At 41.1% G+C, this 25,556-nt stretch overlaps 2 protein-coding genes across 3 annotated transcripts; one reads left to right on the top strand and one right to left on the bottom strand.

Annotated features, from left to right (window-relative positions):
• Positions 1–72: 72 nt before the first annotated feature.
• On the top strand, positions 73–10,318 carry ECD (ecdysoneless cell cycle regulator). Its single transcript, XM_057403370.1, has 13 exons — positions 73–268; positions 368–485; positions 675–762; positions 2,287–2,465; positions 3,194–3,386; positions 4,239–4,367; positions 4,868–4,993; positions 5,911–5,996; positions 6,724–6,830; positions 7,600–7,777; positions 8,817–8,884; positions 9,007–9,227; positions 9,837–10,318. Exons 1-13 carry the CDS (start codon positions 79–81, stop codon positions 10,074–10,076), a joined length of 1,923 nt encoding a protein of 640 aa, XP_057259353.1. The 5' UTR covers positions 73–78; the 3' UTR covers positions 10,077–10,318.
• Positions 10,319–17,969: 7,651 nt separating this feature from the next.
• Positions 17,970–23,049, bottom strand: NUDT13 (nudix hydrolase 13). Of its 2 annotated transcripts, XM_057403366.1 has the most exons (8): positions 22,901–23,049; positions 21,902–22,041; positions 21,160–21,267; positions 20,693–20,799; positions 19,944–20,069; positions 19,626–19,737; positions 18,819–18,973; positions 17,970–18,233 (listed from the first exon to the last, which is right to left on the bottom strand). In XM_057403366.1, the coding sequence occupies exons 1-8, from the start codon at positions 22,981–22,983 to the stop codon at positions 18,048–18,050; spliced, it is 1,017 nt and encodes a 338-aa protein (XP_057259349.1). In that variant the 5' UTR covers positions 22,984–23,049; the 3' UTR covers positions 17,970–18,047. The 2 variants fall into 2 exon arrangements, with proteins under 2 accessions (XP_057259349.1, XP_057259350.1); XM_057403367.1 differs by lacking the exon at positions 21,160–21,267.
• Positions 23,050–25,556: the final 2,507 nt, after the last annotated feature.

Below are 25,556 nucleotides of genomic sequence, written 5' to 3'. Positions count from 1 at the left end.
GCGGAGCAACGCGTTACCGCCCCGCCCCGCCCCGCCCTGCCCTGCCCAGCGCGGCGCGGTCCGACTCGGCCTGCTGTCATGGAGGCGATCCGGAAGGCCGCGGTGCCGGAGGATGCTGTGCGCTACTGCCTCTTCGCGGCCACGGGGTCGGGCGGCGAGGCGCTACTGCGCCGCTGCGCCGAGGGCGTCGCGGTGCGATTCGCGCCGCTCCTTGCCACCTATATCTGGCAGAGACAGCCCTTCCGTCTGCGTTATGTGCCGCCGCGGGGTGAGCCTCGGGGGACGGGGGGTGAGGGGAGCCAGGGAAGCGGGATGTGTGAGGGAAGCCCGGCAGGGCGCTGAGCCGCCTCTCTTCGCCCCTGGCCAGGCGAGATCCCGGCGCACCTCGGCGGCACCACGCTGTTCGGAGATAACGTGGAGGATGAGTGGTTCATCGTCTACCTCGTCCGGGAGATCACCAGGGAGTTCCCGGGGCTGGCGGCCAGGTAATGGCTCCGACCGCCGCCGCGGGCCCAGTGCTGTGCCCGGCGGTTGGGGCATGGGGTGTGAAGGGACCTCCTGACGGGAGGTCATGTCTTAACGTTAAAATAAAAAGCAGACATGGCTTTGGAAGTGCGTGTTAATTGTGTTGTGTGAGACTTTCTCTGGTAAGAAACCAATTTCTGCTTGGCCAGGATCGATGACAACGATGGAGAGTTTCTCTTGATAGAAGCAGCTGATTTTCTCCCAAAGTGGCTGAATCCTGAGAACAGTGACAACAGGGTGAGTAAAACTTACGTATGTGTTGCCAAGTGGCTCGCAATGGATCTTTACCAGTTGGAGTTTTCTCTTGTACTTCTATGTAACCAAGTGGTCTGACTGCCACTGAAAATCCAGACTGCTGTCTAGCCCTCAGTAGTGAAGAAACTTCTGGTCAAGGCTCAAGACTTGTTTTAATTAACAACATAGTTTTTTTTTCAGCACAGTCTTTTATTCTAGTTTTAATGAGCTTCTTTCTGCTTGCTGTGGATGTTGAACGAGAGACCTAACCACTGGAAATCTCTGATACTTGATTTACCTGTGTGCTCTTGTAGAATGCTGTGTAGAGTGACTGAGAAACTGCTGTAGGAATACCTGGAAATTGTTGCAGGTATAAGGTTGTTCTTCTAGAATTGGTTTGTTGATGGAAGAAAGAAAGAGAAATTTCTTACACGTTTTTATGCTAACAGCAAATGTTCATATGGAGACTGCAGACCTTCCTGCTAGGCTGTGAGTCTGTGTTGTTCAGCTGGATCTGACTCTATTAATTAATTCTTTAATTAATTATGACTCTGCATAATTAATTCTTTATGGGTTGTCCCATAATGAAGAGCTGACTGAACTTTTTGAAGCTTGCTACTTGTGGTGGCAGATATGAAGGCAGTGAAGCTATCGTGCTATTGATTGATCTGTAAAATCAGTAAGTTTGACCAGCTTTCCATTTCCTAAGTTACTCCACTGCAAGGAAGGCTTGAATAAGACTGGAACTATTGAAATGTATTTGGCAGCGTAGTACAAACCTACAGTACTGCACTTAGGAGCACTCTTAGATCCTCCTGAACTTTCTAGCTCTACTATAGCCACTTGTGTTTTTTCTACCATATTCTTGAATGCTCAGGCATAAGGTTTTGCTGCCCTCAGAGTGGGGAATGCTGGAGTGTTGCTGACTGGGGGGAGACAGACTGATTCTGGCATAACTCCATGAGTGGACTCCTTCACCTGGAGGTTGCAGCCAGATCACCTTGCTGTTGATGATTGCTAGAAGCTATGTCACTGAATTTCTTGGCAATGGATTGTAATGGGAAGAACTTAATTTTTCATGAACAAAGATTTTGGGTATTTTTGTTTTTGTGTTTTTTCCTGCCAGAAGACTCTTGGAAAGAAAAGGGGTAGAATACAAAGCAAAAATGAGTTGCAAGCCTGTAGCTGGACTACCAGGACCATATTTTTCTTCCATTTAATGGAATGGGGAGAGTGAGGGAATTGACAATATTACATTCAGTTCTTGGGATCAGGATCCAGCAGAGTTCATATGTAGCTCCTGAAATCATAGAATCATAGAACAGTTAGGGTTGGAAAGGACCTTAAGATCATCAAGTTCCAACTCCCCTGCCATGAGCAGGGACACCTCACACTGAAGCAGGGACACTTCACACTAAAATAATGTGTTGTGTTTAAACAGTTGCATTCATATATTAAATTAATTTCTCCATTGTTTAGTGTGTGATTGTTCTTACTCTGTCTGATGACAGTGTTACTATCTGCCAGGTGTTCTTTTACAAAGGAGAACTACACATCATTCCACTGTCAGAGAGTCAAGAGAAGGAATACAACCCATCTGCTGACAATCTGACAATCTCGCAGGCGTTAACACTGTTATCCAACCATTCGGAGGAGTTCCTGGCTGCAGAACCCATTAGAACAGCAGTGTATAAACGCATCAGTGGGTATGTGGGTGTTTTATTTTGGTCTTCTGCAACAGTAAGTTTTGATTCTGGGCTGTCTGGCATACTTTCTGTTAGATGTGATAAAATTGCTTCCTTTTCAGAAGCCACCAGCTGGAGTTTTTTTGGTGGCATTCTTCTAAAGAGGGGGACCACTGTCCTGTAGACTATGCTGTGATCTGGGGGCTTTGAAAGTGGTTCACTGCTATGATGCCACACCTGACAATGACAAGAGTTATTTCTTCCTTCACATCCTTCTTGTACTGAATAATCTGAAAAGTTCTGTGAGCCTTTAGGAGCCTTTGCAGCGGGAGGAAAGAAGATTACAAACTAAAATGTAGAACTAGAACACTTTTCAGAGTGTCAACTTGTCACAGTTGTGTTCAGCATTGTACGTTATTTCTTGCAAAGTTTTGGCAGTGTGAGCCAGGTGACTTCTGCACTCAGTGCAGTGAAGGGTACTGTATAGATGGACATGTAGTCAAGTTCACAGTGATTCATTTTACTGCTGTGGGAATTAAATTTAATTAGATATTTATATTTGCATATATGTATATATACAAGCAGACATTCCAGATGTTAGGTTAGCTGAGCTTTAAATTTAGTTTAGAATGATGTTCTGGCACTTGGCCCATAATAATATTAAAGCAAAAAAGGGAATAATCATTAATAAAGGGGTGGTTTGGGCTTGCAATACATTTACTACACTGTGTTGTTATTGTGTGATACAGGTATCCTGAGAAAATTCAGGCCTCGTTTCACCAAGCCCACTGCTACCTTCCAGCAGGCATTGTGGCAGTGCTGAGGCAGCGCCCTTCCTTGGTGGCTGCAGCAGTCCAGGCCTTTTACCTGAGAGATCCTGTGGATTTACGAGCATGTCGCCCTTTTAAGACTTTCCGTCCTGAGGAGCGTGTGATGACCATAGTAAGCAATCCTTCTAATGCAGCTTGTCATTTAATTAGGTTCTGTAGCTGACAGAAGTTCTGTGGTCAAGTGATATAAATATGTAAATTTAATTTTTAAAATAGCGCATTTTCTGATTTTTTTTCTTTTGGCACTAGACCTGAATTTCTAGTTCATGATGCTAATAGCTTTTCTGCCTTCAGATTGACATGGCTAATCATGAGATAAGTGTTTCTGAAATCAGAGGTTACTGCTGGTAGTTCCTCTGCTGAGATGGCGTGCTAAGTAAATTGACCTAGTTCTGTGGTCAGAGCAATTTGACAGCACTGCCAGCCAACACAGGGAGTTGCTCCTACAGCCACTAGCTGTTTATTCCAAGGCTTTTCACTTTCTCAGCTGTGCTTACACAGCTTTGTGAAAGCTATTTTATGAGGTGCTTTATGAGCATTCTCCAAGCAGTGTCATATCAGATAAGTTTGGATTACAGAGTAATACCCCTAGACTCCTGAAAATAAGAGTTGCAGTCAAATTCTAGACTTCTAGACTGTTGAAATCTCAGCTTTAGTTTGTCAATTTAGGACAGTACTTAACCTTTTTTAAAATATACTTCGTTGGCATGAATGCTGAGGCATTTTTCTGATGTATTTAGGCTGCATGAAGTCTATTCAGATATGTCAACTTGGAATATACTTTGTGAGATCTGAAAAGCAACAATCTTAGGTGAATGTGTCTAAGATGTATTTTGACTACAGCCTCAGGTATCATCTGTAATATATGTGCTCTAAAGCAAAATTAGAGTGGTTGGAAGCTGATGCTTGTACACAAGATAGTTACACTGCAGTGAGTGTTTTTCCTTTGCTCTGGCTTTTTCAGGTTACTTTCACAAAGTGTTTATATGCTCAACTGGTGCAGCAGAAGTTTGTTCCAGATAGACGCAGTGGATACACACTGCCACTCCCATCTCACCCTCAATTCAAAGCCTATGAACTGGGCATGAAACTGGTAATTATTTTTTCATGTGTTTTGTGCTTAGTCTTTAGTTTGCTTGTTTACCTGTGCCTAAGAAATGACTCTTTGCTTGTATGTTGCCTGCTTATACAGAAAAATGTGAGCAAATTCACAGCTGCCATTTTTCTGGAAGTACAGAATCGTAGGAGTTTTCTTTTATAGAACAGAGCACTCTTATACTTCCATAGATTATAAATACAAGTAAAGCCTTCATGCGTATGTAAGGAGTAGCTTGTGCACTATAGATCTGTCTTCTGTGTTGCATTGCCGATGTAGAGAAATTTTGCAAAATTAAAATGATCCATTATTGCTGCAGAAAGAGAGATTCCAACTTCCAAAACAAATACTACTACCTGACATGTAATTGGGATTGGCATCTGCTTCTGAAATGTCAGCATCAGGAATGCAACGATAGTCAGGTTTTTATGCAGTCATTTAAAGGCGCACTTAAATTTGTCACATCTTGAGAACCTTTTTTTGCATCTCTTATGCAGGCTCATGGCTTTGAAATTTTGTGCTCCAAGTGCAATAAAGTATCTCCTGATTCTAAGAGAAATGTGTTGAGTGGTCCTCTGTGGGAGCGATTCCTCAGCAGCCTCAAGGAGAAAAATTATTTCAAGGTGAAGTTGTGTGTGTCTTTTAAACATTCTGGGAAAAAACATGGTTTAGCTTTTGAACTTGTGTTAGTAGTTACAGCAAGGAAAGAAATTTAATGCTTCTCTCTATGGAAAATGAATGAATGACTTCAACAGAGGTATGTGCAGCTTGTTCCCCTTTGAAATTAATTAATTTCTTTTTGTAATAAGGAAAAAGCAGGATTTGGGGATGAATTTGTTCATCTAAAGAAGGAGTAGATATTTGAATAAAGGAAACCCCACAGTATGTTTGTCTGTCGTTATACATATTTTCACTGTTCTACCTCTAGAATTAAATATTCTTAAAGGTTTATACTTAACATCCATAGTCCCATTTGGGAGCTTGTAAGTGTATTTTTTTGTTCATGGTTGGTTTTTTTTTTTTTTATTTTGGTTTAAAGACGCCTTTGACTACATGTTAAACATCTATGAATTTAACATAAGTTGACTACGTATTTGAAGGTTATAAAATTTGACAATTCTATCAGCATGTTTAGGTTAGTATCTTTTAAGTATAGGAAAAGGACAATATTCTTACAGTACTGCAATGCCAGTTCTGTGGGTAATTCCTAAACAACAACAGATTTATTCACAATTCCTGTACAGTTGTAACATGAGCATGGTAAATCTGCCCTCCCGTGGGAATTGTAGTAGTCTTTGATTGTTTTTAGTGTATACCATATGATATTGCAGCATAAGACTTCAGTTCATATTTGACTGCAAAAATACTTTATTCTCATTCCCTATATTCTGTTCCACGTATACATGGCAAAGCTGTATTACTTGTTTGATTTTCTCAGCACTAAATTTCTGTGTGACAAATTGTTGTTATGAAGCTTCCTTGTGAAAAGGAAGGGGAGGGAGAATTTTTTGGATTCATACTTGTGACTTGCATTAAACAGGGACAAATGGAAGGATCTGCTAAGTACTCAGAACTGTTGCATATGGCAGAAGATTACTTCCAGCAATCTGTTCCCAAGCCAGAAAGGTAAGAGCTACTTGAAAATCATGAGTAATCATACACAAGTACTTTTTTAATACTCATTACAAATAGTCTGAACTCTTTTCTTCATTGCACGCTTAACATGTGGCTAGGGCGTACGGATATTAGTTCCTTTAGAATACTCTCTACTAGTAGAAGTTATTGCTTGAGTAACTATCTTGATTTTGTAAAATGCTAAGCTATTCCAAGTGGGTTAAGAAGTGACTGAAAAGCATCATTTGGTTGGCTGGCTATAGAAAGTGTTTAAAAGTTTAATTGAAAAGGAATCCCAGTGAATAATAAGTATGTAGTAATCTGCTTCCTTTACTCAAGACGGGCAGCTGGCTGTACATTTCTCCAAAAGATCAAATGCAAAAAGATTCATTGCAAAAAGATCTGAGGGTTTGCCAGCTCATAATATCTTGACTGTTAGTTGCTTGAATTTCCAGTCTGTGCTGTTTGGCAATCCTAATGTTTACCAAGATAACATAAATACAAAGAACAAGGGAAACATAAGAAATAGGCTTTGGAACCATCAAGAGGGACATAGTAATTTACTATGTCTTGTTTTGACTAATACTATTTGTGCACTATTCTGGTACTTCCCACAAATTCACTTATCTTTTGATGTATTTGCACAGAAGGAATAATGGCGAATTTGAGTGTGTGATGCCATTGGCACTGTAATGCTAGTAAAAATACATTTTGGTAAACTGATTTTTTTATCTTCTAGCTGTGTTGAAGTGAGCCCAGGTGATGAAATCCTGACATTGCTACAGACAACAACCATTGATTTGAAGGAACTGGAGAGAGAAGCAGCTTGTCTTCCTCCAGAGGATGGTGAGCATAATGGGAGTAGGACTATTCCAATCACAAATGATTATTTGGAGGGGGAGAGGGTGGATGTTCACAGCAGTGTAGCAGTCTTCATATCTACTTAGTTTGTTTGCTATCCTGTGACTGCTACCAATGGCCTGTCATTTAAGATTGAGGCAACCATTTCATTGTATAAGCCACAAAGCTTGGAGTTGTGAGTTGGCAAGATACATAATCCAGTTTCTGGTTTGATACCACTAGTTCAGTAACACCATGCACACTTACACCAGACCAAGTACTTTGTGTCAGCTGTCTACCACATGGAAAGTATTTAAACATTTTATAATAATAAGCCAATTCCAATACTGACAATACAAAGTTAATTACTGTCTTGTCTACTCTGGTGGCCAATGTGAGGCCAGCATAAACTTTGTATAACAGATTTCTTTTTCAGTCATTTGACAGAAATGTAGTTGTTGCCAGTGTCTAGATTTCTGAATGATGCACACAAATCCACCTTTAGTGTTAATGATCATAGTTGAAGTGTGACTAGAACAAGATCTGCTAGTTTAAGCTGCATGTAAAATGGAGTTTCAAAGTAGTAAAATGAAATCTGAACTCTCTTCTGCTCAGCTTCTCACTGCCTTGTACCCTCTGTTATCTGGTATCATTGTGAAAATGTAGTAGTGCAGAAATAAGCAATCAAATGTTAGCTGTACTTTCAACTACCTGGATTGGGCTTTGGGTTAACAGACTTGTGCAGAATAACATATAATGTCCTGTTTTCTTTCAGATGACAGTTGGCTGGAGCTTACACCAGATGATCTAGATCAGATGCTGAAGGAGGCAGGAAGTGAGTCCCTTCAGTCCTCAAATGAGGAAGAGCAGAAATATGACTTGGAGACAGTTGCTGAAAGTATGAAGGCTTTTGTATCCAAAGTCTCAACACATGAAGGAGCAGAAATGCCATGGTAGTAGTATTTTTAAGTTTGGTGTTTGGTGTAGAATGTGTTTGCATTCTGCTGCAGCTTTTTTGTTGACTCTATTGCAGAGAATTCTACTTAGCAGAGGCCTGAAACAAACCCAAGTTAGTAGTTAATATATAGATGCTTTTAAACCAGCTTGGTGACCGCTCAGACACTGGTACAGGTAAAAATGCTGGAAGTTGTGCTATTTCAGCTGTACTGGGCCTTTTTTTGCACTACTGAAATACATAAGGTACACCTGGAAACGGGAAAAATGAATCAGTGTGGATCCCTATCGTTGCTAATAATGGAAGAAAAGTGCTAACTGAAGATACTTAACTATTTGGACAACAGCAGAATGCCAGTAATGTGAATGTTGTGTGAGCAAGTCTTTAATTTAGAAAAGTGTCAGTAGTGAATTGTCTAGGTTCTTTTGAATAGATTTAATACTGAGTAAATAATGCTGTGTAAGCTGTAGCAAGTGTGTAAGGGTCTACTTGTAGCTGTTGGATCCTTCTTAATTAGTGTTAGAACTTTTTTAATTAGTATTTAACTAATTCATGTTTAATTAGTGTCTAAGTTATCATGTACTATTTTTCCAGTTATGTAAAGAAAAAAGCCCCACAAGCAACAAACCCGCCCAAGTCACTGAGCCTTGAAAGAGATCAGAATGAAGCTTTTGGTGTTCTTTCTAGGCAGGAAACCTCAAGATATTCTCAGCATTTTAAATCTTTGTCTAAAGTTCCAGTCCTTCCTTCCAGAAGGATTCAGGCATGCTTGTTTTGGTTGTCTTCAGTGCAGTATTTGTTTGACCATGACAGATGATTAAAGTTGTTGGGTTTATTCCCTCTGAATTCTTCCACTTGCTCTTTCATTTCTGACTCATAGAGGCCTCAGACTTGTAAGCACTTCCAAGACCATCAGTTCAAATATTGCAACTTTAATCTAGGCTCAGGAGGAATCGGTATGCCATATGGCTTATGCCTAAGTGGGGCTTATGCAAGCATAAAAACTTTACTTATTTAAAAGTATTTTTATATTTTAGGTCATCTGATGATTCCCATGTTACCTTTGACGTAGATGCTTTCACGAAAGCGTTAGACAGAATTTTAGGTGAGATTTGCTTCATTATTCTTTTGTTTTTATCAAATTATCTCATGGTTACTCACCTTTCCTGGGTCTTCTCATCATCCATGGGCACTGCGCTGATTTGCTTGGTATCTGTACTAACATAGGGGCAGATTCAGAAGAGCTGGATTCTGATGATCTGGATGAAGAGGAGCAGTTTGATTTCTCAGATGAAGATGATGAAGACTTCGATGCTGAAAATCAAAAGCCTGACCAGGAGGTATCACCTAATGAACTTATAGGCAGTCTCAAATCATACATGAATGAGATGGACCGTGAACTGGCACATACCAATGTTGGTAAAAGTTTCACCACCCAAAAGAAAGGGGTAAGTTTGCTTTGAGTTTTAGTTTGTAGCATAATAATTTTGAGAGCTTCAGTAGGAAATACGCTAAAAGTGGTCATTCTGAGTAATGTGAGCAGAAACTTCTGTTTTCTGATCATGTGTGAACTAATTACTAAAAAAAAATGTAATCCCATGTCTAAGAAAAATGTGCTGAAGTTGCGCCATGCTTTTTTTTTGTTTTTTAAGCAAAATATTTGAGTTTTAACTTGCACATTGTTTCCAAAACTTAGTTTAATTTCCCTGGTTTACTCTGGTTTAGTAGTAAGGCAGACAGCAGCAGCTTGACTTCTTGTGTTCCTGTAGTTCCTCAACTCCCATAGGAAGCTGAGCCCCAACTCAGTAACCCTTTCCATCTTTCTCTTGGAACTTACTCTATATAATGGCAAGTGATAATTTTTAACTGGCATGAGCATTTGGTGACTAAATTCCTGTCTATCAAGACAGTGTGGAATGTACTAAGCTTTGTTGGCTGCAGAACTGTTTCCTTGTGTCATTTCTCTTTTGGGGGTTTGTTTGTTGTTTTTTTGTAGTTGGGTTTTTTTTTTAAATGTTTAAACAATTTGATAAACTTTCTCTTTATCCTCACCATAGGCAAGTTCTGTTAAAGCAGCTAAATGCGAAAGTACTGGCCATGATTCTGGAGCTGAAGATACTGAATTGACACCAGTTGATGTGGATATGAACCTAGTAGCTAATTTGCTTGAATCCTATAGTGCTCAGTCTGGACTGGCAGGCCCCACCTCTAACATTTTACAGAGCATGGGTGTGTATTTACCTGAAAATGCAGATTGTACTGGCTCTGTTGAGCAACAGAAAAAAAGACTGTCTTAATTCAGAAGACATGGCTGTTTGAGAAATGAGCACAGAAGGCCTAGCAGTGTTTGGAAGAAGAGACAAAAGGTTTGAATTTAAAGCATTTTATGCATTAGTTATGTGTGACTTGAAAGATGAAAAGTGAATTTATCTGCAAAAGCCATCTGGATACTATCTTGGATAGGAAGATTTTTACAGTGCTAATGTTTTCAGAAAATTGAAAAATGATGTGACTTGAATTAAACTTTTATTACAAATTCCATCTTCAGTTTTTCAAATCAGTGATCCAATTTGGCATACTTCTAGAATGTCCTTTTACCTGTTACTAGGAGGTTTCAATATTGGGAAAGCAGTTCATGTTCTGAAAAAGCTGCTGCCTTAGGGGAAGATGGAGGAATACCATCTTATAGGAGCAGTGTTCTCTTGTGGATTTGGGAATGCTGGTTAAATGTTCAGCAGACGCTTAATTGTTTTTCCAAAAGTACAATGCTTCATTGTAAGAACTTCTGATAATTACTGAAAGAGTCTGTTCTGTATTAACCAGGAGGATTTGAAGAGTAATTGGTTTGAGGATGTAAATATTGGCTATAAGTATTTTTGAATTATTTAAATATTTGAATTATTTAAATAAAAGCAGAAATATAACTTGATTACTGGAGATTTTTTTTTTCTTTGAAGGTATACATGGCTTCCTCAGTGCAGTATTGGAAGTTCTTGGAGTTAAAGCATTTTCATAATTGGGCATTTTTGCAATTGTTATTGCTGAATGTTGCTATCGTGCCAGCAGTAGCTGTATGTGAGCCCAGTCTGAGCAGTTTTGTTTTGTATTTCAGTGAAAATGTAGCTAGAAGGCGTTTGGCATGTTGCTGTCACATGGAATGAAAGGTTTATTCTAGATAGTAGGATTTAGCTTTAACAAGATAAACTTGGAATAAAATACGTAGAAATTCTTGATTTACAGACAGCAAGAATGCAGTCCTGCCAGATGTGAGTGGGTTTCTACCAGATTCTGAATTGTTTTTTCTTTGTTTTCACACAACAATAAATTGTCTTAACTGTTAGAAGAGAAGCTTATTGGTTGAGTTTTTTGGGGGTTGGTTGGTTGGTTCTTTAAACATATTCAGAAAAATAGCATTCAATGATATAAAAGCCTGGTTGATCCTGAATGTGCACCTAATTGCTTTTTAAGTACACTATTGCTGTTAGTTTTAAGGTTCGGAGTTCATTTAGTTGGAGTATTCGTTTTAATGTTTTTGCATGTTAAGTGTTGGCGTTATTTTAGCTGACAAAGCAGAAAGTAGCAAAAGTTGTTTCCGTGTAGGACTTGGACATTTGTTGGGTGATGAGTTTCAGTATCATCTGAAAACGTGCCAACTGAGTTTGACCAATACATAGAAGATTGTTTGAAAGTCTCACACTGGCATGTTTCATTGAAATTAACGAGACCTTAACAATGTACAATGAATGCTTGCTTACTGACTTCCCTATTGAGCTATGCTCAGGGGTTGTTGGTCTGGGGTTTTGGTTGTTTTGTGGTTTTTTTTTTTCCCAAATTGATGTTTGTTTTCTCAAATGACAAATATCTGGTAAAATGGTACAATGTCATATCTATTAGAGATTCTGTATGTGAATGCATGGAATTAATGTGGCTGAAGGGTATGATGACAATGCTCTCTCCAGATTTGTCCTCCATCAATGTTGTCTGCATCACTTTTTCAACAGTTTAGGGAGAATACTGAAAGTTGGACAGGGGTTAGAGATGGACAAGAGTTAGGATGTATAAAGATGTTGCTACGGTTCAAGGAGTTTGCACTGCAGAGAGGTGAAATGAGACTGAGTTGGACAAACCTACACTGGAAAAAATGGGGGTAACAGAAGTTCTTGAATCTAAGAGATAGGGACAGCCAGCAGTCGTGCAAAACAAATGTACTTGAACCTTAAAAACAGTTTATATTTGAACAGAGAAGGTAAATAACAAACTGAGAAATGGATGAGTAGTAAGATCAAGTTTAGATATTTCAAAAATTCAATTTCAAGAACATGATCACATTTAAACTCTTTTGTGGCCTGTACCATACAAAACGTCAAAATTGATCAAAGGAATCTTCTAGTGTAGTATGTGAAGAAAACTTCTAAGCCCATGTTCAGAACAAGATGCTCTTTTGGAAGCACGTCAGTTGATCTTGCTTCTGAGATAATCTTACTTTTCCATGAGTTGGACTGTTATTTCTCTGGGGCTGTAGTTATTCAAACTATTTAGATTTGTTTAGCAGCTTCAGAGTGGAGACCTTCAAAACTCTGGAATTGCTCACAAGAGAATTTTCCATCAAAGAAAGCATTTTCATGCTGCCTCTTCCACTGCTCTGAAGGAACATATGAAGCGTTTCTGCTTTTAATTTTGAAGGAGAGTATTTTTAGTGAAGGAAGTCTGATGGAACTAATTTGGAAGAACAAGTGCGGTGTGGTTCTCTTTCAATGAATTGCTATTAAAGTTTCCATTATATTCTAAATTAGTTTAACTGGAACTGCATTCCAACACAATTTATTCACTTTGCTCACTTGAGCGTCTGCCTTTTGTACAGCCTTGTCCATCTTAGAACTTCCTGACCTTTCCCAGAAATGTAGTTTTCTTGTTTGTGGCTTGACCCTGAAGCCCCAGTTCTGAATGGTCTAATTGTTTACTGGTATGTTTCAATCAAAACAACAAATAATGGATCTTTCAGCTTCCATACAGGAGATCAAAACTAATCCAGGGGACACCAGAGACCTTTACCTTGTTAAAATTCTTCTGAACACCGGGGCAGTTTGGCTGTTGCCACTCTTTCCACCAGTGAGCTTTATGGAATAGCGAGGAGCCTAAGAGAGAGGGCCATTATTTTCTCTGTGTTAATGGAGGGTGTGCAGGTCACCTCAGAAGACAGGGATCCACAAGCTAGCAGTGTTTCTAGCATCAGTCTAACTCCTTTGTGGTCAGTGGAGAGGAGGTGTTGCTTGGGAGGAATGGTATTTAACTATTGAACACGCTGTGTTCAAGGGCAGTTTAATGTCAGTGATACTGATCGGTCTCCTGCAAATTAATTGTTTTCTACATCCTTGGTATGTAAGTGGGTATCAGCCTCCCTTGTTGCCATGAAAGATCACCTCCCTGCAGGACACTTGCTTCCTGCTTTCCCTATCTAATGCTAAAGTATAGGAGTAACAGTTATCTCCAGGGCATGTATTAGTTGCAGCTGTGGAGAAGTATTTCTTATCAACGTTTTGTGCAGCTCATGCTGCAGCTACTTGTCTAACTCCTATGAGAAACTGGATTTTGTTTTTAATAGCAGCAAGAGTCAGGACAGGCCTGTTGTACCACCTCGGGATCCCTTGGGGTATTGCAAAAGCTACAGCAACAGCTGCCCTCTCTCTTGCCATTTACATCTTTGGAATGGAACGTAAAAGCATCTGTCCTGGCAAGTCTAAGATGGAAATTCATTAGTTTTTCTAAGTTTGTTTATTCCCCTAAGAAAATACCACCATGGAGGGCAGTTGGGCTTCTCGGCCTCGACAGCAGAATACAGAGCCATTGAAAAAAGTGACTTGCTCAAGAGTATGAAGTCAAGGGTGTGAAGCCTAAAACATCACCTTAGATGGTGTGCATCCAGTGTTTTCCTCAGCCGCCAGGAACCTGATTACCACCTCCTGAGGACAGAAAAGGTATCTTTAACAAATTCCAGGTGCCAATAGTAGATAGTTAACAGCAAAACAGTGCTTTCAGGGCAGATAACTGAGATTGCTGTTGTGGTCATGATTCAGTTTATTTTGTCTTTGAATTCTTATAGTAACTTACAGTAACAACCTGTCCTGTTGAAATAGGATAGAGGCAGATGTAGGAATGTGCGCTGGCTGTGCTTCCAGGCTAGGGAACTGTTTGTGGAGTGCAGTTAATAGAGAAAGGTGTCATGAACAACCTACAGGTTTCTGATGTGCAACTGTAGCTAAAAAGCAAAGTAATTAACGGATGTCGCTCCAATTTAGAGACAAGGATGTTGTGTGGGACAGTGTCGAACACTTTGCTCAAGTCCAGGTAGATGACATCAACTGCTCTTACCCCGTCCATCAGTTCTGTAGCCCCACCATAGAAGGCCACCAAATTGGTCAGGCAGGATTTCCCCCTTAGTGAAGCCAAACTTGTTGATTTTCATGTGCCTTAGCATGCCTTCCAGGAGAATCTGCTCCAAGCATTTGCCAGGCACAGAGGTGAGACTGACTGGTCTGTAATTCCTCGGGTCATCATTTTCCCCTTCTTGAAAATGGGGGTTATATTTTCCCGTAAGTCATTTCAGCAGTGCTTCAGAATGAAGCACATGAATAGTGTTAGTTTAATTACATGTTCTGACAACCTGTCCCTTGCAGCTGCAAGAGCTGAACTGCCCATGGTTACTTGAAAAATGATTACTTGAAAAATCACTTTAATGCAGTCATGTTGTCAGGGTGTTCCATTAAGTACTCATATAACATCTCAGGCTAAGCATGAGATTTGGGATGCATCCACTGCATCTCAGAACATGTTTTAAGGTGAAGTAACTTAGTGTAAGAGCTTCTTCCTTGACCTGTAATGCTGAAGTCAGACTTTCTGCCATTCACAATGGATGAGTACCCCTGTGGGTAGGAAAATGTGACCTTTCCATGCAGCAGCAGAGTAGACCAAGGTGATGGGAGAGCATGTGGTAAGTGAATTCTCAATCACCCCATTTCCAGGTAGGATTTTTCAGAGCTCCCTCTATCAGAGATAGACAAGTTGTGTCATGAAGTTTGGTTACTTTAATCCTCTGCTAGCAGCTGTTGGAGATAAAAATAACTTTTATGCCCTGCTGCTTTCAGTAGGTAGATGGAATGCTGCTTTGAACTTGCCTGTATTGCTCTCCAAAAAGCTATTTCAAATTAATTAGCTGAATGTTATTATTTTATGGCTGCCCATGTATCCTGCAAGCTGGTAATACTTGTGAACAACTGGGTTGTAGTGCCACATGCTGACTGCTTTTCAGTGGTAGGTCTTGCTGTCAGTCCCAAGCCCTGGCAGTCTCTGAAGGCAGTGGAGTCTCAGTGATTTACACAAGTCAAGTGTCCACAGAGAGATTCATTTAATGGATGTGGTTTTGAGAAAAATACGTTGCTAAGTCCCTTTTGCCTGCCTGATACTTTTTCCATGGGAAAGCCCTGCTGTGTTTTGTTGAAGCAGCTTCTGTCAGGAATTGTCTTGTTTCTTTTTCCAGGTCACCCGCCTTTATGGTGCATGTTCCTTCTTGACTGCAGTGAGTATTACTAAGGCTTCAGCCAGCTTTCTGAGGTGAATGCAAGTGAGAACAATGTCTCTCTCAACTTGTTTTTTTGTTCTTTTCGTAGCTGTATTGCCTATAATTCTCTGTAATCATTCCTGCTTTCTTTTAACATCAGGAACAGAGGCCACCATTGTTTTATACCCAAGTCAAAAAGGTATGGAGTAAGGATTTTTTTTCTTTTTGATAATTAAAAGGAACATGCAGACCTTTAAATCTGTGTTTTAAAAGGTGAGTCACAGAAACAAACGAGAACATTTTCCTGTAACTTTTTTCTTGTAGAAAATAGGCAGTAACTGATGAAATCTGAAAAAGCCTGGTATAGTCAGAGTATTAGACAGACTGCAACTCTTGTGAGTTGTCCTGAAGTCTGCGGATAGCCTGGGCAGTGTCTGGCCCATGAGCATCAAGCAAGAGGGCAGCAGTAATGAACACACCTCCTGTGACCAGCTGCCTTCTGCTGTGGTGGCCACATCACCCCAAAGGGACACCCTCCCAAGACAGGTCTGTATCAGCAGTGTAGAAATGACAGTTCAGAAAGAGCTGGTGTCAGAACATCAGTACTTGATTTCTTTCAGTTAGAGCTCACTGATAGCCTGCAGTGTTGATATTAAAAAACATAACTGGGTAAGTGGAGTAACCCAGCATTTCCCAAACACAGAAGAATTTTCTCTGATGGTAGATCTGATCACACTGGAGCTGGTTTGACAAAGACAAACACTGCAGGTAAGTACTGTAAAAGTACAAAACCAAAGCACACAAAGCTCACATTACTGCAGAAGTCACACAGTTATGTCTCCTCTCCCTCATAGGCACTACTTTTTGCTTTCACTTTTTAGTCCTTTTTCTGCCACTGGGATAACACATCATGTGTGGATATTAAAAGTACTAAGTACATTGAGCTGGATATTGGACTGGAAGCATACTTGGGGCACATTAATGAACTATTTAAGGGTGAGCTTGGAAGGCATTAAGGAGAAGTGGGAAGGAGGATGAGAAGCGGGGTATCTTGCTGGTAGGTATCTTAACTCTTCAGTATCTTTTACTGCAGAGAAGGGAAAGAAAGGAGTGAAGCTGAAAATGAAAATGGCAGATTTCAGAGATGAGAGATGAAGAGGTAAATGCTAAGGAATTAGAACTGTGTGATGGGAGAGAAAGCAGGGTGGATTACTGTGAAGAGAGACAGCAGGACATGTTCCAAAGAAAACTGGATGCAGGAGTGTTGTAGTTAAGTTCAGTGGTGTATGGGCTTCTGTGGTGTGTCTGGCTGGGCTGGAGGGGAAGAAGTAATGCCCTTGGCTGTACCAGCACACATTCTTACCAGGATGACTGACGGAGTTCACAAACACGAAAAATATGCTCTATCATATGCATTTTATTGACTGAGAGGGTGGGAAGGGTGTTTGCCCATGCCAACGTGTCCTGAAGGAATCCCTTCCCAACCTCCTAAAGTAAAATCAACCCGAGGAAACAAAGCGTGTCTAAGTGGTGTGAGAAAACCTTCTTTTTACTTACTGCTCAGCTGTCCTGACTTCAGATTTTTACCATTGCTGAAAAGCTCTTTCACCTGCAGTGAATCCTGATGGTGACAATCAGTGATGCATTCCTGTTCCCCGTTCAAGTATCTGTACCTGCAATCTTTGCATTGAAACTCTGATCAAATAGGCAGAAAGGACTGCCAGCCTGAATCAGCAGCAGATCAAGCTTCCATCTGTCTCTTGCTAAGCTTTCCTTACCCAGGCTATCTCTGTCACTCTCCTTCCAGAGAAGTGATGCAATTTCATCAGTATAATGAGACCATCTCTGCAGGCAAGCCACAAACACTGGCACAGGGTAAGAGGCATTGTACCTTTTAGGATTTTTTCTATGTCAGAAGTGCAGTCCTTTCTTGCAGCATTTCCTCTCACCTTTGCATTATCTTGGGTCTTACTTATATGTAAGTTTTGCTCTTCCAGTCTCTACCAGCAGATAGCTCTGTTCTCTCTTCCTTGGGATGGAAGTAACACTGTCTTACTGGTGAGGAAATGGTGCTTCTGAAGACATTTTTATTAACTCAGATTTATAAACAAAGTAAAAGCCTATTTTAACATTAAAAAAAACCTGGATGTTTTACATGAAACTGGAAGATTGAATGGGAAAGGAAGCAGAACGGGACAGCATACAGACTGTGTTTTTTCTTATGGTTTTTGGGGAGTTTGTTTTGGTTTGTTTTTTTGTTTAAGAATTCTTCCAGATCCATATAAATGTGAACACTGAAAGGTGCCACTGTCCCTTTATTTTTTTCTGGAAAAGGTGTGCATTTGATATCCATCCAAGATGGACAAATGGTGAAAAATGAGACAGGTGCCAGGGGCTCATTATTCTGTTGATTGCTGGGCAACAGCAGCAGCTGGTCACAGTAAGCATGATGCTTTGGAACCAAGAATTTTATTGTATGCTTACAGCAAGACATGGGATCTCAAAGGTGATCTAGTGTTCATGGAATTATTTGAGGATGATTAGTTTAGAAATGGCTTTGTAGGTCTATATATCGGAGTGTAAGACTGCCATCAGTGTGGTGCTATCCTCACTGTAACATAGACTTTGCCTTCAGTAACTTTGGAAGCTTTTTTTATTGAACTTTCATAGTTCTGGCATAATCCCAGACTTGATGAAGACATGTCTAAGCCAGCTAGGAAGTCTGCTGCTTAACCCACTCACAAATCAGCTGGTGAGCAATGGCCTGTTTGGGAGGAAACCAGGGTAAAAAACTACCATCATCTTGCTTTGAAGATCTGGGCTGTCTCTTGAGACCCTCCACAATTTCCTCCAAGCCAAACCAACGGGCTTCCTCTAGTTCCAGCTTGTTCATACTGATCTGGAAAGAATTCAGAGAATACCAGTTCCTTAAATCAGATTTAAATATGGGCAGCAGTACCTTGCTTGTTCTTGCACCCACAAAGTTCCTATGTTAGAATTCCCAGAGTGCTTTATCCATACCAGGATTAAGTGCTGAAGCCAGTAGAGGAAAGGACACTACTACCCACCAGTGTTTTGTTGTCTTGGTTTCCTTAGGGAATCCACAAATCAGCCCTATTCCATCATGGCACTGGACTGCAAAGTATCAGTGGCTAAGCATGGTAATTAATGTGACAGAATGTGATATTAATGGCAAATATCATATTAATACTAGAGAGTATCTCCTCTGCAAAGTTCAGAGGAAAAACAATCAGGGGTGTTAGGCTGTGAGTTTGTACATGTTCAGAGATCTGTGCAAAATCTGGCATGTTGCAACAGAAGATACCATTATTTTGAAGTTTGTTCCTCACTTCTAGAGAAAGCTCATGGAAAACTGCATTTAGAGAGGATCTGTTGCTCTCCAAACTCGAGTTTGTAGACTGAAAGATACTTTGCTATGTGAGGTGAGTAATGAAATGCCTCAGGGGTACCCAAGTCTGCTCACCTCAGCCTGCTGTGCCCTCACTATAGCGTGACAAGCTATCATTAAGCAGCTACTGGGAAAGGGCCAGTGCTGAGAAGCTGAGTACCAGAGTGACTCCACCTCTAGGCCAACCTCTTCTGCCACCTCTCGATGGACTGCCTCCTCGACATTTTCACCTAAAAGCAACCATAGTCAGGTAAGAACAGCCTGGCCTCAGGGCAGTAAACCATGCAAAGAAAATGTAGGTACAGTTATTTCTGAGGTGTTCCAGCCCTGACTGCTCACACACATGCAAGAGCTCTGGCTGTGCTGACCTGGAAACGCTTGTCAGCAGGATGCTCAATTAAATTTATCAACAATGCTTACCTTCGTTAAGCAGAGACATCAGAGACATTTTTGCTGTGTCTATATACAGTTGGTAGGCAGAACAATGCTGCCTCTGTTCATCATTTCCCTTTTTAAGCCATTTTGTCTCGTGTAACAAGAGGTCTGTAGTTTTTTCTTCTGAGCCAGACTGTACTAGACACAAAATGGACTAAAAAAGTATCTGGGGTTCTGATCTGGTGAGTCTTATACATGTATTTACTTACCAACAGGGACTACAGCCATTGATACATACCCATAATTCCCATTCTCTTCAGATAAATACAGCTATTTTGAATTCTGTCTGGATGGGAAGGCTGAGCTATTTAGATCCAATATGTTTTTCCCTGATACCACTTGTGTGTCTGTCCATTCTTCTCTGTGAACATGTATTTGATGTTTGCCCATTCTTCCCCCATACCCTGCATGTCCAAGGCCACTGTGCTGGGTCAGAGACCACCTTACCCATATCACAAAAGCCTGACAGAGCAGAATACATTCCCTGGGGAAACGAGGGCTGTCGTGCAAGGAGGCACCGGCTCCCATCAGACACCAGGGTGATAATCACTGGAGACATCTAGCAAATGCATCAAAAAGCAAAGCAAGAAGTTCAGACCAAATTGCTGCTTTTCCTAGTGCACTGAGGGTCACTGAATGTACACTAAAGAAAAAATAACCAGGTATGTGCAAAACTTTTACAGGTTCTCCTCTATGCGACCCAGCAGCATTGGCTTGTCACCACAGAGTCCCTGTGTTGATTACCTGTGCTGTTCATATGCTCACCTGTGGATAGTAAGTTATTCCGTTTGCATGACAGACACGCTTGCTGCCAGCTACGTTTCTTTGAGTGGGCTGCCCAGTTTTGCTACAGTACTGGTGGGAATCGTGCCACTGGAGAAGGGACTGAGCCTGCGAACACCAAGAAAAAAAACACAAATCTTATTTCTGCCTTCTTGAAAAATAGCCCAAGCACCACAAACATTATGAAGCAGGAAAATAAACATGAGCTGTTTCTACTTATGGGTCAGGACAAGCTGATTTTCACGCACAGGTCTTTTCATAGGACTTCCAAATGTAGGGTATCTGCAGATTAATAGCTGATAAGTAAATAGTTTTGAAAGCAGCTCTGAGAGAAGGTCAGAATTGAATTTGTGAAATTCAATTTGCCTAGAAGATTATAAGAAACTAGTGCTGGATAATTGTTAAGCTGAGGACAAACTCGGATTGCTGTAACTGCTGATAATATCAGTATGTTTCACACTGGACATGAAGTAGGTTGATGCTAAATGGCTAATTAGTTCAGATATTTATTTTAAGCCACTTGTCTATTTCTCTTTCCATTGCAGTTTGCTTTTGGGATCACAAATTTGGGACAATTGTTGTCATTTATAGTGTGTTTGTACCTAGGTCACTGAAAGTGTGCAGTACATACTTCCACAACATGTATTAAATCATAAAACAATATGGGAGACAAGGAGAAAGGTTAATGTTAGAAATCTCAGCTTCTTAAAGTAAGAAGTCCTGTACAATACCGAAGCCAGCAAAGGAGAATCCTTCCTATCCACTACGAAGAGAGCCTTTTGTAAGTTAGTAAACGATCCCTTGAGTTGAGACTCAATGACTGATTTTTCCAAGGCTCCTGTTTAAAAAAAAACAACAACAAAAAAATCTTTGATCTCATAAATCACAGTTATTATCCCAACTTTACGCCCTACATTGTTCCGGTATACAATTTCTGGAAGTTCCTGTGGAAGTGACACCACATCAGTGGTAACATTCCCAAATGTTAAGTGACCTGCCAACAGCCCACCTTTACTAACACACGCACAGTTCTGTGCCTCTGACCCGCCACTCAAAACAGCTCCCATAGAGACTCAACTGAGTCTACTCTGGCAGTAAATATTCACTCAGCAAGGATTAGGGATGCTGCCTAGGCAGCATCTTCATCTTAGTGCATCAAATGTGATGCTGACACAGATGGAAGAGGAGTAATCCCAACCTAAATCCAGGGCAAAGTGTGGTACGTGCTCGTCTGAACAACCGATCAGCACCGACTTCTCTATCCACTGCTCTGTCTCTTTGAATTTCTCCAGGATCCTTTTAATCTCTAAACAGCAGGGGAAAGGGGAAGAAAAATCTGTGATGAAAGTGCATTCATACAACCATTATGCTCTCTCTGGATCTTCAAGGCATATGCAATCTTAGCTCAGAGCAGGGTGCTCATGTGAGAGAGGGAACTAGACACGTGGTCCCGCCTGAATGGAGACCAGAAGTCTGGCTTTCCTCTTAGCTCTTAGAAGTTTTGACCATGTCAAGCTAAAGATGGAAATGCTGTAATGCCTTGGAAGCAGCTGTCCATTCTCTTTCTGTCCTACGCTAGCCAGCACCTTTCTCTCACTGAAAATTTCTCCTGTGTTACACCAAATAATCTTTATGAGATAGACCTTGCATTTTCCCTGCCAGCCCTTTCTCTTCAATAGGCATGGTCCCAAATGTTTAAAAATGATCATCACAAAACACATCAGGTATATGTTGGTACTGTATGTGTGTGAAGAGCATGAGCTTGTGTCTGCCTGTCAAGGTTTTAAGTCTGAATAGCCTTTGGTTGTTAACAGAGTGTGCAGGATATTCCTGCACAGCTTGACAGATTTTCAACACCCATATGAAGTGTTGCTTATTGCAAAGGACTCTCTATCATTTCAGTTGTGTGATCCAGGAGGTATTTCCAGACACCTGCTTACCTGCTGCACTGAGCTGTGGTACAAAATATTTTTCCCCAACTTTCTGCAGGAAGGGAGAGAGATTGTGAAAGAGGTAGAAAGTTCCTGCGGTCTGGGCTTCTCTACAAAGGCTGTCATCTTCCTTTAACTCATTTAAGTATCTGAAGTGAGAGAAGAATTGGGAAGATGAATTCAAGATCGTGTTGAGATCACCTTGTTATGCTTAATTGGACATATTTATGTTCCATAGAGCAGGGGGAAGAAATGGACAGAACAGATTTTATGTATGCCATAAGCTTCTAGAGTTTCTGACAGCTGAGTCCACTCATTGGTGGACTGTAGACCTTAGCAAAGGTGCTGTGTGGCAGAAAATACTGCAGTTGTTACTACACAAGCAGCCTCAGGTCTTGGACATCCAAAAAGAACAGTAACCCAGTCTCTTAATCCAAGAAGTCTGCTTTACAGACATGATCATTTATGTGCACAAGACCTTCATCTTCCCTTTTATTCCCCCCAATCTAGATGGCTCCAAGTCTCTGGAAAGCTACTTGAGCACTTCAGATGTGGAATACTCTTCCCATCAGGCTACATGCATTACTGTTCTATCTGTCACACTGACATGAGAGGTAAAGACCAAGCTGAAGTCTTATGGCCCAGTTGGCTGGGGCCTGAATTAGGAAAAGCAGTCACTGGAAAAAGGGTGTCAGGATGTGCTGCTTTCAGACTGTTTGAAGTAGTATTTAAAGAGTTGAGCAGCATTGCTTCAAGTTTGTTTGTACTTTAAGAGATCTTTTGCTAGGAGAGCAAACTTAGGCATTTATTAACAGAGCTTCAGCCTCAGAGAACCAGTTCTTATCACTGGTGAACAGAGTGGAGACATTACTAACTGTTATCATTTACAGAGCTCTCATAGCATTACTACGTCATTGTTCAGCTGTGAAAAGATTTAGGTAGGGCTGCTTGTGACAGTGGATACAAGGGTGCCAAACTCTGGTCTTCTCACTGTACACAAGAACTTACCTCATTTTTCTAACATAGGTAGAGTGTAACCTGCAGATGAGAGAGGAAGCTCTTCTATATGCTGCTTGATAAATTGCAGCCATAACCAACACCTAGAGGTAGCTGTCTCTGCCTAAAAAGAGAAGCATAGAATATAATGCAGAGGCCCTACAAAGTTAAGTTTGATTTAAAGGTGCAAACACCCACTAGCAGAAATCTCCCTCTCACAGAGTCTGCAGAATACTGGCATCTGCTTTCTAAAATTATTGCTGTGGTCTTTACTTCTAGTCACACATCAAATCCAGTTTCAGGCAGTCTTTAAGATTATTAAAAGATACCTCAGTTTGTTTCCATCTGCGACTGTGCACAAGTCTTACAGAAACTGCAGTAAGACTACATTGAACGTTCCCATCCTAAATTCCTGTATCCGTGGGGAAAAGAGGAGTGAAGGTGACTGCTCTGTTGTTTGTTTCCTACACAGTTTGTAATGGCCTCAATTCAACTGAACATCCTATTGCAGTACACAGTAGATCTGTGGGAAAGGCACGGATGCCAGAAGAGAATGAAAGACAAAATATCAGCTGTGGAAGAGAATTCCCCAAGTTAGACAAGAGACAGCAGTTGCAGCTGACTTGGACCATCTCCAGCTATGAATGCTTTTTGTGCCAAACAGTCCTACCACATTTTCAGCTCAGGCAGTCACAGACTGCAGTCTGATCTCAACTTCAGGATGTCAGAAAATAGCCAGAAATGCTACCATCTCTAGCATTCATCTGAAAAAATAAATATGATTCATAATCCTTAATTATTAGGAATATTTCACTTTTCAGCCAGAGAACTCGGAGCTCCTTAAGGAGGAAGTTACATTTGCTTTGACTTACAGGCACAAAAGCAGTGCCAAAGAAGAGTCCTGAGAGTCCCTCCTTTCAGTAAAGGTCAGTGATGGCTCCAGAGCCTGAGTGGTGCCTGAGCAGAGGCTCCCATCTGCACATGCAGTTTCTGTAGCAAGCAGCATGGAGGCTGTGCCTTGCAGCTTCTGACATCTTTGCCTCATATCCCTCTTTCCCAGTGTCTCAGCTGAGCGTGGTCTTCACCAGAGTGATCCCTGGTGAGACACGGGAGCCAGGCCTGCTGCAGAAGCTGCTGGGGAGAGCATTGGTATCCCTGCTCAGTGCTGCAGCCACAGCAATGGGAGCTCGGCATGCTGCCAGCAGGCTCAGGCAGACGCATGCGAGGACTGACACCAACACGGAGACCACGTCTGAAACAGTTTTGTGATGTGATGATTATGTGTCCGTCACTTCTCCACCCCCATGTCTCATAGAGCCTGGCTTATGAAAATCTGCAGAACAGCAGCAGCCTGTGCTGAATTCAGGAGCTCTGTACTTTGGAATGAACAGCAGAGTGTGACTGGGGCAGGGAAAGAGGAATAGCTTGTACCTGGAATGATGAAATGCAACATGTGCAGGCGTTTAACCCCTTCCTTCCTAGGAACCACAGTGCCAGAGTTTGATTAGGATCATTGGAAACTTGGAGACAGTAAAAACTTGATCTTAGGAGGCCAGCCCAAACTCCCATCTTGCCTTTAAGTCTCACCTATGCTGTACAGCTGGCAGGAGGTGGATCTAGGCCTGTCGTTCCCACACGTTTTCCCGACTTACTGTGCTCAGGGGTGCTGTGTCCAGCAGCAGGGATCAGCTAGGTGTGAGAGTCCCGCGTTGACCTCGGTTAGCAGCCCCGCTCCTACAACAAACAGCGGAGCAGCTGGCTCCCTGGGTCTGACTCGCTCTTCCCCCACTGGGGGCGCTGGGAAATGTAGTTCTGCCCAGGCTGCTCGCAAGCCATTGGCAAAGATAGATGGCTGGATTTTGATTAACTTCTGGAGTTAGCGAGGATGCCTGTCAACAAACTCTTCTTATTTTCCACAGCTGCTTCATTCTATCAGGAAACCAGATGCTGTATTTTACCATGCAGAGACAGACATGAGAACAATGCCACTGCAGGAATTTGTGCTGTTCTAGCAGAGTTTGTTCCTGATAGTTTCTTTCCCTTTTTTCTTCTAAGCTTCTCTGTTTTTTGTATCAGTAACATAAAAGCACTGTTTAAAGTTAAGAACCATATGGCTTCAAACAGCAAAATATGCCAAGAGCTCTGTATATACCTAAAGGACGGAGTTGTTTATAGTGTTGAAGCACCCAAACCCGCAGTTGAATTTATATGTGAATAGTGCTGATCAGAAAGTGTGCTTTGCCAAGACAGATGTCAGAATAATGACAAATTATTCTCATGCCTTTATATCTGAACAAACAGATTCCTCCCAAGTACTGAAAACATTATTCTGGGCTGGAACCTACCTGCCTATATTTAGCACAAAGAGAATTTTATAAACATATGAAAGTAAATGTTTTGCTTTTTGGTCATGAATTGAGACATTCTAATCGAGAATTCACATCATGTAATTTGAGAGCATAGCTTGTAAAAATAATTAATAGAATATGCAGGGAAATAGCATGCTTGTTACAAGCATTACTTAAGTTTAGGATTAATTATGCTTGAGTGCTATTTGTGTGCTCCCTGAAACAGAGCAAGCCCAATCTTATTAATCCATTAAAGCTAATTGGATTAATGGACAAAATACATCTTCCCTTAATAAGATAAAGGATTGAAATATAATCTC

This window comes from Pezoporus wallicus, unplaced genomic scaffold, assembly GCF_028554395.1.
Source record: "Pezoporus wallicus isolate ANWC-B61680 ecotype Strahan unplaced genomic scaffold, APGP_CSIRO_Pwel_v1 contig_4264, whole genome shotgun sequence".
NCBI lineage: Eukaryota > Metazoa > Chordata > Aves > Psittaciformes > Psittacidae > Pezoporus > Pezoporus wallicus.
This window is presented reverse-complemented; position numbering and strand designations above follow the sequence as displayed.